Source organism: Equus asinus, chromosome 6 (assembly GCF_041296235.1).
Source record: "Equus asinus isolate D_3611 breed Donkey chromosome 6, EquAss-T2T_v2, whole genome shotgun sequence".
Lineage (NCBI taxonomy): Eukaryota > Metazoa > Chordata > Mammalia > Perissodactyla > Equidae > Equus > Equus asinus.
Genome location: NC_091795.1, coordinates 39,633,609 through 39,645,938, shown reverse-complemented (window position 1 = coordinate 39,645,938; position 12,330 = coordinate 39,633,609). Strand labels below are relative to the sequence as shown.

The 12,330-nt window shown below is 46.6% G+C and overlaps 1 protein-coding gene across 3 annotated transcripts in view; it reads right to left on the bottom strand.

Annotated features, from left to right (window-relative positions):
* The window catches only part of SLC4A5 (solute carrier family 4 member 5), a 116,119-nt gene that overhangs the window by 37,207 nt on the left and 66,582 nt on the right, over positions 1–12,330 (bottom strand). For all 3 annotated transcript variants that reach the window (XM_044772693.2, XM_044772692.2, XM_070511932.1), the window contains 4 exons: positions 6,412–6,572; positions 5,440–5,595; positions 4,055–4,150; positions 1,644–1,699 (listed from right to left, as the gene is read on the bottom strand). In XM_044772693.2, the coding sequence (XP_044628628.1) occupies positions 1,644–1,699; positions 4,055–4,150; positions 5,440–5,595; positions 6,412–6,572 (469 nt within the window). The remainder of the gene's footprint in view (positions 1–1,643; positions 1,700–4,054; positions 4,151–5,439; positions 5,596–6,411; positions 6,573–12,330) is intronic.

Here is a 12,330-nt window from a genome sequence, read left to right as displayed (position 1 = left end):
GGCAGATGTGGAATGATGAAGAGCGAGCCTGCAGAGCAAACGCCTCTGGGCTTGCACCGAGAAGGGTGCCCACTGGCCTACAAACTGTTGTTCCACCGCAAGCCACTGCTGCTGCAAATACTGAGAAGCAACATCACCTGATCAGTTAGGAGAGCTGATGTTGGCACCACATCCCTACATCAAGGCAGCATTGCCTGGGGAAGGTGACAGCTGGTGTTCTCATGACCACTTACACATCTGTTAAAATAGGCTATGAAAGACTTTTACTAGGCTAGCTTTTTTATCATGGATCCACTGTCTGTGTGCACGATTATGGCAAAGTGGGGCTCTTCTCTAAATAATATTCCAGAATACTGATTCCTAAGTCACTCCCACATTAAGGGCTCTAGAGTCAGCTTACTTGAGCCAAGTCATGGTTCTGCCACCTTTCAGCCGCATGAACTTGAGCATGTTATTTAACTGCCTTAAGCCTCTATGTTCTCATCAGTAGAATGGAGATGATAATATAGTCATGTGTTGCTTAACGATGGGGATACGTTCTGAGAAATGCATCGTTAGGTGATTTTGTCATTGTTTGAGCATCATAGCATGTACTTACACAAACCTAGGTGGTACAGCCTATTACACGCCTAGGCTGTATGGCACTAATCCTATGGGACCACCGTCATATATGCCGTCTGTTGTTGACTAAAACGTTGTTATGTGGCACACAACTGTAGTACTTTTGTGATGTGCAGAAAACGCTCGGCATGGGATAGTGCACACAGTGTGGACCTTAAATGTTGGTTGATATTGTTACTATTGTCAGTTTATTATTTTGGCCAACAAAGGGCCCTCAGGATACTGACGCAAGGGACTGCGTTTGTTTTGCCTTCCATCAAACTTGGGGGTGTCTTGAAGGCCTGGAGGTCACCCACGCTCCTGAACAACCCTCACCAAATTTCAGGTTTCCTTCATTGCCTTCCTTCCTACTTCTGGGGGCACAGGGAAGGGGATCATGAGACTTCTGCCCTTGAGATGTGCAGGGGTTGGAACTGGGGGGGGCCCTTTTCTGGGCTTCCTCAGGGGGTGTAGTCACGGGGTTCCCAGGCTGTGGGCCTTAGAACTTGGACTCAACCTGTTTGTAGGATTCTGATCTCACCAAGAGGGTTTCAGCCAAGCTGGTAGGAGACAAGAACTGACTCTATCCTGCCCTAGCCAAGGAGAAGACACACTATTGGGCAGTCCCATTGATTCACTCTCACTGCTGTCCCCACAGGGAGGCCCCACTTCTTCTCTATGTGAGCCCAAATCCCCACTCCATCTGTAAAGCTGCTTATGGGTCCTGGAGGAGGTGAAACTCTGTGTGCTGGCCTTCTCTCTCTGACAAATTCCAAGCTCAGGAACAGCTGGCACTTCATCTGATCATGCTTCTCTGTCCCTCACTCACCCCAGGGCCTGGCACAGAGCCGGCACCCAGGGCTCAGTCAGTACCCAAGTGATGGCCTAGGCAGTCACCAAGGCAGCCCAGAGCCCCACCCGTGTCCTTCCTGGGTACTTCAGCTCCTTCATGGGAGTGGGGTTCTGCCCATAGGGGTTCTTGAAACCAGAGGCTTCTTTCTGCCCTGGCCCTTTACTGCAGCCAAGTGCAGGGCCTTTACTACCTGGTCTGGGTTTGGGGTGCGAGAAATATCATTCATGCTTCTGCTCTGGGCGTGACCTAGGAGAGAAGGAAAAGAAGGTCCGTCAGGGGAAGCCTGGCTCTTGCAGGTCATTTTCCCTTGGTCCCTACACATGCTTCTCCCGTCTTCATAACCAAAGCAAGACCTCATCTCCCCTAATCCTACAGCCCCCTTGAGCTAGCATCCACTCTCTTTTCTTCCCTTCAATGGCAGCTTTCTTAAAAAGAGTGGCTAGACTCCAGGTTCGTCTTCTTCCTTCTCACTCCTAAATCAGCTGCACTCTGGTCACTGCCTCCTGCCCCGCCTTCTGGAATAGAGACCAAGAAGTCTGCTCTGTGCCAGGCCCTGGAGGTGGGGAGGGACAGAGACACATTATCCGGTGAGCTGCCAGGTGTCACTAAGCTTGGACTCTGTTGGAGAGAGACCAGTTTTACCTCTGTTCTCCACAACCCCTGCGAGTCTCTAAAGATGGCTGGGAATTTGGGCTGGCAGAGGGAAGGAAGGTGGACTCCCCATGGTGAGAACAGTGGTGGTGAATTATTCGAACTGCCTGATAGTTCCTCCCTCACTTAAGGCAGGAGAAAGTCAGCTCTTGTTTCCCAGCAGCAGCCAAATGCAGAGGGTACTCTCAGACCTATTATTTCTTGACTTTCTGTGGCCTGTGCTGTCCCTTCACTTCCAGAACTCTGCTCTCCCTGGGCTTCCCTCCTCCTATTTCTGTCCAAGATCCTTTCCTGCTGGGCTCTTCTCAGGGTCTTTCTTCGCCCTCATCCCCTTGCAGAGACCTCATCCCTCTCTCCTTCCTCGGTGAGTCACATCCACTCCCATGGCTTCCACGTCCACATTTGAGCTGAGGATGCCCAGGTTGGGTGGTCAGTCCGATCTCTCTCCTGAGCTCCACACTCCTCTGAGCAGCCCCACCTGGCACCTCAAACTTGACACACTGGGAAACAGAAGTCATTGTCTTCCACCAAATGACTCCCCATAGACCCTACTCCACTCAGTGCCCCTCCCTCCCATCCACAGCCCTATCAGAGCAGAAATCTAGGTGCCAGCCTTGACTCCTCCCTCTTCCTCATCTCCTGTTTTCCCCCGGTCATTAAATCCCACCTTGGCCCTTTCCTCTCCTCCATTCTTGCTCTGAATGCGGGCCCAGTCTCTTGCTTCAATCTTGTTCCCTTCTAGTTTATTCTTTCTCAAAGAAAATTTGGCCATAGTATGTGCCTGCTTAAAACTCATTGGAATAAAGGCTTTTTTGCAGGGCGCAGAGGCCCCTTCAATTCGACCCTCTTTCCCTTACGCCCTACAGTCCCGGTGAACTCCTCCCCCTTGCTCCTGGAAAACTCCTCTTTAGTCTCTGAGGCTCAGGCCAGTGCCTCCCCTGTGCATTCTGGGCCAGGCCACCTTGGGACAGGGCCACTGCACACAAAGTTCTAATCACTTATTTGTGCCTTTTTTCTGGGTCCCCACCACTGCAGCATCAAGCGTAAGGGTGACCTCACACACAGTGAATAACTGAGCAGAAGGCTTATCCCAAAGCCATTTGCCGCCCACTGACCACTGCCTCCTGGCACCCCTACATGGAATAACCAAGGCCAGGGGAGACTAAGGGGACCACGGACCAGGGGACTAAGAAGACGCTGTGGTGAACCCCTGCTGTGGCTGAGGCCTTGGGCAGGGGCTATGCTGCCCCCAAATCATTCCTCAGACCTGGTCAGGGGCACAGCCTGGGGCTGCCCTTGTTCATATCTTGGCATTTTAGTAAAGGATTTAAAGAAAGATACTCCTTCACATTGCTTTTTCTTTACATTTTCCAGGCTCCCTCTTTTCTTTGCCTCATAGCTCACCAGTCTGTTCACTCCTGGTGAATGGCCTGAAAAAGCCTTGTCTGTGACCGTGCACCTCACAAGCCCCCTCACCCATTCCTAGCAGACAGGGGACTGCCACTGCCAGCACTTCATCGTCATGGTGGCACAAGACTGTCATCCAGTGATGGGAACATTCTCCAAGTGTCCCAGGGGAAAGGACCTAGCCTGTTTTTAATTCAGTTTCTAAGAAGGCTTTTCACCAAAAAACAGGGCTCATGATGAACTTGGTGAAAACAAAGGTACAGACTGAGATAAAAATGCCTAGCACAGAGGGTGGAGGGTTGATTATCCCAGGACTTGATTTACAGCTGCATTTTTCAGAGTCATTATTTAGAAAATGTGGGTAGTAAATTAGGCTCTGAGGGCAGCCCAGGTTTAGGGGGAAAGGTGGGGTTCTCCTGCGGCCTGAGACTTCTCGGCAGATCCTGGTCTTCATCTCCTCCGCCTATGAAAGTCTATGAAAGCTGACACTCCCCACCGCCGGCCAGGATACAGCGGTCGTGCAGCAGCAGAGGACACACTCACACAGACGGCCGTAACTTGCGCTCTGCCGCATCCTCAGGTCCTCCGTGGAGTGGTGTAGGCTCGGGCCTGCAGCAGGGCCCCGGGCTGGAACGCGATCTGGGAGGAGGAACAGAAGGGGTTTGGCAGCCACGCTGGGGTGGTGCAGCCTCTCCCGTTAGCCCGGTGTCTGTATGTTTACAGTCATTTCACCTCAGTAAAACTCGCCTGCCAGACACATCTCTTCCCCTTCCAGGAAAAAAGGGTGTTTGGGTTATTCTGGTTTTTGTTTTTATTTTGTTTGGGAAGCAAGTTAATAGTCTGAATTAGAGAAAATGCTCGTGCTGTTGAAAGTGAGTTAGATGCGCAATTGATTAAATAGGCATCAGGGGTTGTAGCCTGGATTCATCCCTGATTCTACCACTTACTGGCTTTGTGACCTCAGACAAGTAACTTAACCTCTCTGTACCTCAGTCTCCTCACCTGTAAAATGAGTATGACAAGAGCAGTACCTGGTCACAGGGTTATTGTGAGAATGAAGCAAGTTAACACCCACGGAGCGTTCAGTGCCTGGCACATGGCACTCAGTGCCGAGTGTGTACCTGCTGTTACTGAAATATGCTAAACACTTTCCGTTTTAAACAATACATCAAAGGAGATTCCTCAAGGTTCTTTATTTATGAATTTATTCTGATTACTGCGTTTATCTGACAGGTCCAGCAAGGCTGGTGTCTGGGCATCTCGGCTCTGGGATATCAAGAGTGGAGATTGCAGGTTTGAGGTGTGTGTGGAACAATTCATTCCCCGCTAGTGGCCCTGGGATCTGCTAATCAGAATGACACCAGCTGCCAGGTACACAAGCCCTGGTGCCCTTGAGATGAATGCAGCCCCTTCTACCATCCCGAAGTGCTCCGTTTTCTGCCGAGGCACTTGGCTCCTATTCAAGGGACACTTTCAAGCCCTTTCCATAAATAAGTCATCTCTACCAGCATTTTGCAACCCTGTCTGCTCATGAGAATCTCCTGGGGAGCCTTCTAAACTCCCTGCTCCCAGGCCATACCCCAGACCAGTTGAATCCAACTCTCCAGGATAGGACCCAGGCATTAGGACTCATTTCAAATCCCCAAGGGATTGCAATGTGCAGCCCAGGCTGAGAACCAACTCTCTTCCTAGAAATGGCTCTGCTTTGGTGGGGGGACAACATTGGGGTGTGGCTAGGGTCCCTGCAGGCCTGACAGAGAAGGAGGCTGAGGGACCCCCCAGGACCTCAGAATCTCTCCAGGATCCTGAAGTCCAGAAAGCCTCCAAGTTGCCAAGACTCTCCGGCCACCGAGGGGGGCTCACTGGGCACCAGGGCCTGACACTGGCCCCCGCACGCCCCATGCTCACCAGCCTACAGCCCGACTTACTGGTGGTGGAGGAGACTGACTTTCCGATGTCAACCAAGGAGCGGTGGATGGGCTTCTTGGTTTGGTGACGATGTTTCCTCAGGAGGACGTAGCTGACCCTCTCCCGGAGCTCCGGCCGCAGGAGGCCGTCCTCGATTTGCTTCTCAATGACATCATCTAAGTGGGGAACAAACATACCTTGTCCCCAGGTGGGACAGAGCGCCCCTGGGGAGTGATGGTCTTCAGTTTGATCTGTTATTAGTGGAGTTAAAAGGGAGCTAAAGGTGACAGGGGATCTGGAAACAGTCCCGGCTTTGCCGCAAGCTGTGGAAACTTGGGCAAGTTGGGCACCCTCCGCCCCCTCACAGATAAAAGGATGTGTGTGTGGCTGTGGGTGCGTGTGCATGTGGGCATGTAGAATTCTCTGTTCTCTCTGTCTATCTATTGTAAAAGTAAATGAAATCGTACACATGAAAGAAGCCTAAGAAGCACAAAAGTACTATGTTAAATAGGTTTAGTCCTAACATGAATTCTTTTTAGAAGAGTATTTTGGGCAAAATCAAATGTGCTACAACAAAATTCAAAAAGAATTTTAGGGATGATAAGCAAGCCACCCCCCCAACCCCCTCCCTTTGCCACTCCACTAAATGAGAGGTAATTTCCTAAAGATGAAGGACAATCCATTTACCCTGACAAGAAACAGGTTGCCATGGCAATAGATGTCTCCGACCACGCCAAGAAGCCCCTCTCCCTTTTGCTACATTGCTGGACAGCATTCCAGAGGATGACATTTTCCTCTGTTGGGCTCCATGTGGAACTGAATTTGGAGCAACTGTGACGCTGCCTTGGGAGCATGAGACCATCATAGCCTGGGCTCTGCAGTCAGGCAGGTGTCAGAGTGGGAGCGTCACACAGACCAAGGGTGGGCAGAGGTGGGGGTGTGAGGTGGGGGCCTGCCCCCATTTGCAGGGACCACACTTGTCCCTGCCTCACCTATGATCTGTGGTAAGGAGCCGCTGTCCAGATCCAGCAGCACCGTTCCCGTCTGCAGGCACGTCCGGAGCTCGAAGAGGCTGTGCAGGGACAGTGTGGACACGTGGGGCTTGCTCCAGCGTTCGCCTCCCTCCTCTACCTTTTCTTCAAACTTTATCCACCTGGAAGGGGTGAGGACGGGGCTCAGCATGGCCAGGGCCCTCAGGAGGAGCCCCTGTCTGGGTCTCCTCGGGAGAGGGCTGTCAGCCTGCATGTCATCTTATGCACATTTTGGGGGCAATGGTCCTAGACTCACAGGCAGAAGATCTCTTGGGGACCCCCTCCCTCTGTCCCTCACTCCTCTTGATGCTGTCACGGGCAAAGTGGCTTCCAGAGAATGACCATAAATAGGCACGAAGGATCTTTTTAGGTTTGGTGGAAATGTCCTAAAATTGGATTTCATGATAGTCGCACAACTCCGTACATTTACTAAAAATCATTTAGTTGTACTTAAAATGAGGGAACTTTAGGGTATTCTATAATAATAAAGCTATTAAAAAAATCCTCAACCGGACCCTGGTTACCTGGGGCTGGTCACACACGTGTTCAGTGTCTGCCTTGTGGGCTGTGGTTTGCTGGGAGCGGGGAAACGTTCCCTGACAAACAGACTTCCCCTTGGGTTCTGCTGCAGGGCCTGGGGTTTCCACGTGTCCCACCCTGGATTTGGATTCTGAAAGTTTAGGTTAAAATCCGAATGTCATGTGGGAAGGAAAGAAATTAAACGAAGGATGTAGTAATTTGTCCTTTCTAGAAGCCTTGAAATCATAGGCTGGGTGGAGGCAACCGAGTGGGAAGGCCTTGGACAGTGGGACAGAGGCAGCACCGGCCTGAACGCCCCCCACAGAGGGCAGCACCAGACAGCCCGGAGAGAGCTGCCAGCAAGCAATGTCAGCGGCTCAGCCCAGCTCAGTGAGTAGCCTCCAGCTATGCCAATCAAAATCCCAAGGGAGTATTTTGGGACTGTGACTATCTAATTCTAAAGTTCCTCTCAAAAAGTAAATGTCTGAGAATGGTTGGGGAAAGTCTAAAAAAGAAAAAGAATGGGAATGGGAGGTGCTTTTAGCAGATATGAAAACTTGTTGAAAAGCTTGAGCAGTTAAAACAGTGTGATTCCAGTCCAGACACAGAGAAAGGGATCAATGGGACAACAGTCCAAAAACAGACCTGGGTCCCCGTGGGAACTTGTGTTTTGATGGAGGAGTTTTTTAAAAGATGACCAACCTAAAAATAAAAAAGTTACTTCTCGTCTACTTCTCATCAAACACAGTATTAAATTCTACATGGGTTAAAGTCTAAACAAAAATAAATCTATAATGGAATATTATTGAGCCTTAAAAGGAAGGAAATTCTGACACATGCTACAACACGGATGAACCTTGAAGACATCAGCAGGTGAAATAAGCCAGTCCCTAAGGACAAATACTGTATGATTCCACATATCTGAGGCTTCTAGAGTAGTCAAATTCACAGAGACAGAAAGCAGAAAGGTGGTTATCAGGGACTGAGTGAGGGGCAGTGGGAGCTCCTGTTTAATGGGCACAGAGTTTCAGTTTTGCAAGGTGAAGGAGTTCTGGACATGGATGATGGTGATGGCTGCAGAACAATGTGAATGTTAATGCCACTGACCTGGACAGTTAAAAATGGTTAAAATGGTAGCATTTTATCTTATGTATATTTTTACCACAATTAAAATAAATAAATAAAATTTTTTAAATCTGTAAACAAAAATATAAATATACTAGAAGAAAATACAGGAGAGTATTCTTATATTCTTGGTTGTGGAGAAAGACTTCCTAAACAAGATTTAAAACTGTAAAGGAAAAAAAGGACAGATTCTGTTACATAAAAATAAACTAAAACTTCTGTATAACAAAATAAGACATAAACGAGGTTCAAAGAAATGCAACATATTGGGAAAATATTTGCAACACACAGGGCATCCAAGGACTGATATTTATAATATAGCAAAACTCCTTCACATCAATAAGAAAAACTCAAATTACTCAACTGAAAAGTGAACAATTTTGAGAAGATAGAAAACGTATGAAAGACATTCAACTTTATTAGTAATCAAGAAAATTTAAATATTGCAAATGGAACAACGCTCTTCATTTCTCATATTGGCAAAAATGAAAAAGACTGACAACTTCCTGTGTTGGTGAAAACTACACAGGTCGGGAGGTGGGCACTAGTTCATAGATGGATGTATATAGTGTATGTATGTATATAGTGTATGCATGTATGTACATAGTGTATGTATGTACCTATACACTGTACATCTGTATATAGTGTATGTATACACTGTATGTATGTATATAGTGTATGTATGTATATAGTGTATGTATGTATATAGTGTATGCATGTATGTACATAGTGTATGTATGTACCTATACACTGTACATCTGTATATAGTGTATGTATACACTGTATGTATGTATATAGTGTCTGCATGTACATGTACACTGTACATATGTGTATAGTGTATGTATGCACACACTGTATGCATGTATATAATGTACGTATATGTATACACTGTATGTATGTATATAGTGTATGCATGTATGTATATAGTGTATAGTGTATGTATGTATATCATGCATGTATATGTGTAGTGTGTGTATGTATGCAGTGTATGTATGTATACACTGTACATACAGCAGCACAGCCTTCTTGTTGTGGGGAATTGGGCAATCTCTTTCAACATTTAGCTTGCATATCTTTTCACCCAGCAGTCCATTTCTAGGAAACTATCACAGGACTGTCATGACACATCTGCACACAGGAATATGTACACCAGGATGCTCACTGCAGCTTTGTCTGTTAGGGTGAAGAACTAGAAACCGCCAGTTTCAGTAGGGGCATGGTCCCATCCATTCCCTTTGTCCACGCTGCAGAATGCCCCTCAGAGGTCAAAAGTATGGGGTAAACTCTGCATACTAACAGGATGGACAATACCATCCCATTTTATCAAAAAAAGAAGCACACACATCTGTGTATTTGTGCACGTGTCTGAAAATGCCCAGCAGAAGTTTTGGAAGGATGCCATCAAATGGCTAACAATGGTTACTTCTGAAGAGAGGAGTGGGATTGTCGGTGGGGGAGGATTTAAGAGACTTCCACTCTCTTTGGGTTAATTAGCATAGTACGAGTGTAGCCTGTGGAGCAAGAGACCAGATTTGGAACCCTAGCTGCGTCATTTACTAGCTGTGGACCTTGGGCAAGTTACTCAATCTCTCACACTTTTGTTTTCTTCAGGAATGATAATCGTATATAGCAATTAGAGCAGTGTTTGGCACATAATGCACATTCTGTTAGAGTTAGCTATTAACACAAAAATAAGGAATATTGCTTTTGTAATTTTAGAAACAATAAAAAAATAAGTAAAGGCATTCAAAGCTCTCCCAACCAGAGGACACCATAGTTGATATTTGATGACTATCACTGTAGATCTCTGTGTGCATGAATGCATATGTGCACACACACACATGCACAAGCTCACACACTTTTACACTAATGACACCGAAAGGGTATAATATCTAATGGAATGGACATTCTTTCGTGTCTCTAAGTGTCTATAAATATTCATATCATTTTAAAGGCTCTTTAATATTCCATTGTATGAATGGACCATGATTGATATGAATAATCCTCACCTGATGGACATTTATATTATTTCTAATTATTCTTTATTATAAACAAGGCTTGTTTGAATATCCTTGGCCCCTGCTTATCAATTTCCTTGTGATGATCTCTCATAAGTGGAGTTGCTGTGTCTGCACATTTTTTTTTGAGTTCATAGTAGTTTACATCATTGTAAAATTTCAGTTGCACATTATTTCTTGTCTGTCACCACATAAGTCTGCACATTTTTAAGTGTATGACATACATCGCCAACTGTTCTCCAGAAAGCTTGTGCCAAGTTACACTTCCACCAATGTATGGGAGACCTCACATTTCTCTGAAGTGTCTCAAACTCTACTATTGTCATTCCTTTTCACCTTTGTTCGTTTGGTAATTGAAAAATTATATCACATTTGCATTCTTTTGGTTACCAGTAAGGTTGAACATGTTTTCCTCTGTCAGATTTCCTCTTTACACAATTGTGTAAGTACTTTGCATTATCAGTGTTTAACATCCTGATTCAATTCATTTATTTGAGCCCAGTTAACCAGGTGCCAGTTAACCTGGTGGGGCCCTGGGGGCTTGGATGGACACAGGATAGGGAGGTTTGATTAGAAAAGACCTGGAAGGTAAAGACCTGAAACCTGGAGGCTGGAGCAGAGACCACATAGATACTTGCCTCAAAGACTCATCAAAGTGGTGCTGACTTTTTTAACGCAGAAATCTGTTTGGGAGAACATCATTTAAATTATGGTCCATCCAAGTCTGTATGATACCAAGACAAAGTTTTTCTAAAAGTTGTATTAACATAAGGGTTTGCAAGGAAGAGATCAAAGATAAACCCAAGTGTTTTGGTCAAGAGGATGCTCACTTTCTCCCTAAGAGTCTTTCTCCTATTCAAGCAATCACATTGCCCTTTCTTTTCTCAAAAATACACAAGATGAATTATACTGTCACCTTGCCACTCAAGACCCTTTTGCTACTCCACAGCCTTACCTCATTCACCCAAAAGTGTGATGTGTCCCAATGCACGGGGCCACTTGGGTTGATTGCTCTTTACACTATTACATAAACGTTCTGGGCGGACATTCTTGGGCAGCTCTCTCTCATGACATCCCATTCTTCAGCTTTCTGCGTATATAGATACAACTCTACCTGGAAGGAGTGGGTGAGAACACATCTCCTCTTTGAGACATCCTCTATTAACTCCAGATAGCAAGGACAATTGGTCCTCTCCACTCCCTGGGACTTGGACTATTTGTACTGTGTTAGGTACCCACAAAACATTAGCTCTATGCAAAAACAGACAAGGGCATCAACCCACCTGAGCACAGCCTGCAGAAAAGCTAAGTTACCTATTTCCAGCTTCAGGGCAACGGCAGAACTAGACTCCTGCTACCAGCATCCCTTGAGAACTTGATTTCAAAAAATTCCAGGATACTTGACAACTTCACTAGGGACACATTTCCAGTCCTTCTTGCAACTATTTCGGGAATCCAGATGTTGAAACAGCAAGCCTGTGACCTGAACTTAATTTTGTGTTTTTAATTTGTACAGCTAGAAATTGAACTCACTTTCCCCTTCAGTGAACATGAAAACATGGATGACCTAAGATCTGCAGCTGTGGTTTTCAACTCTGGCTGCCTATTAGAATTGCCTGGGGAGATTATAAAAAAATACTGATGCCTGGATGGTCACCCATCAGGAGGGTGGCCTGGCCATGGAAGCTCCCAGTTTATTTGACTGTGCCCTGAGGGTTGAGGAGCCCCTGCTCTGTAACGCTATAGAACTGTGGGGCTCGGGGACAGTTGGACTTGTCTGGTGTCCCAATGCAGGCAAGCAGTTCTGTGCACAAGGGTCCCATTCTCCTTATACAACAGGGGACATGGCCTCTTTCCCTTGGAATGACTCCAAAACACCAGCTGAAAGAGTAGAACTAGATCTCCAGAGCCTTCTTCCTAGCCTGGCCATTCTATGCTCTTGTGTCTCTGATTTTATAACTGGAGTACATACTCTACACCAGTGCATCTCAAACTTTAATGCACATACAAATCACCTGGAGATCTTGTTAAAATGCATCTTCTGATTCAGTAGGTCTGGGACGAGGTCCAAGGTTCTGCATTTCTAACAAGCTCCCAGGCATGCTGATGCTGCTGGTCTGAGATCACCTTTGAGAATTGTGGGTCTCCACAGTAGAATGTCTTCTTTCCTCTCTGGTGTCCAGATCTGACCCCTCCTTTCTCCATTGCTCAGCAAGAG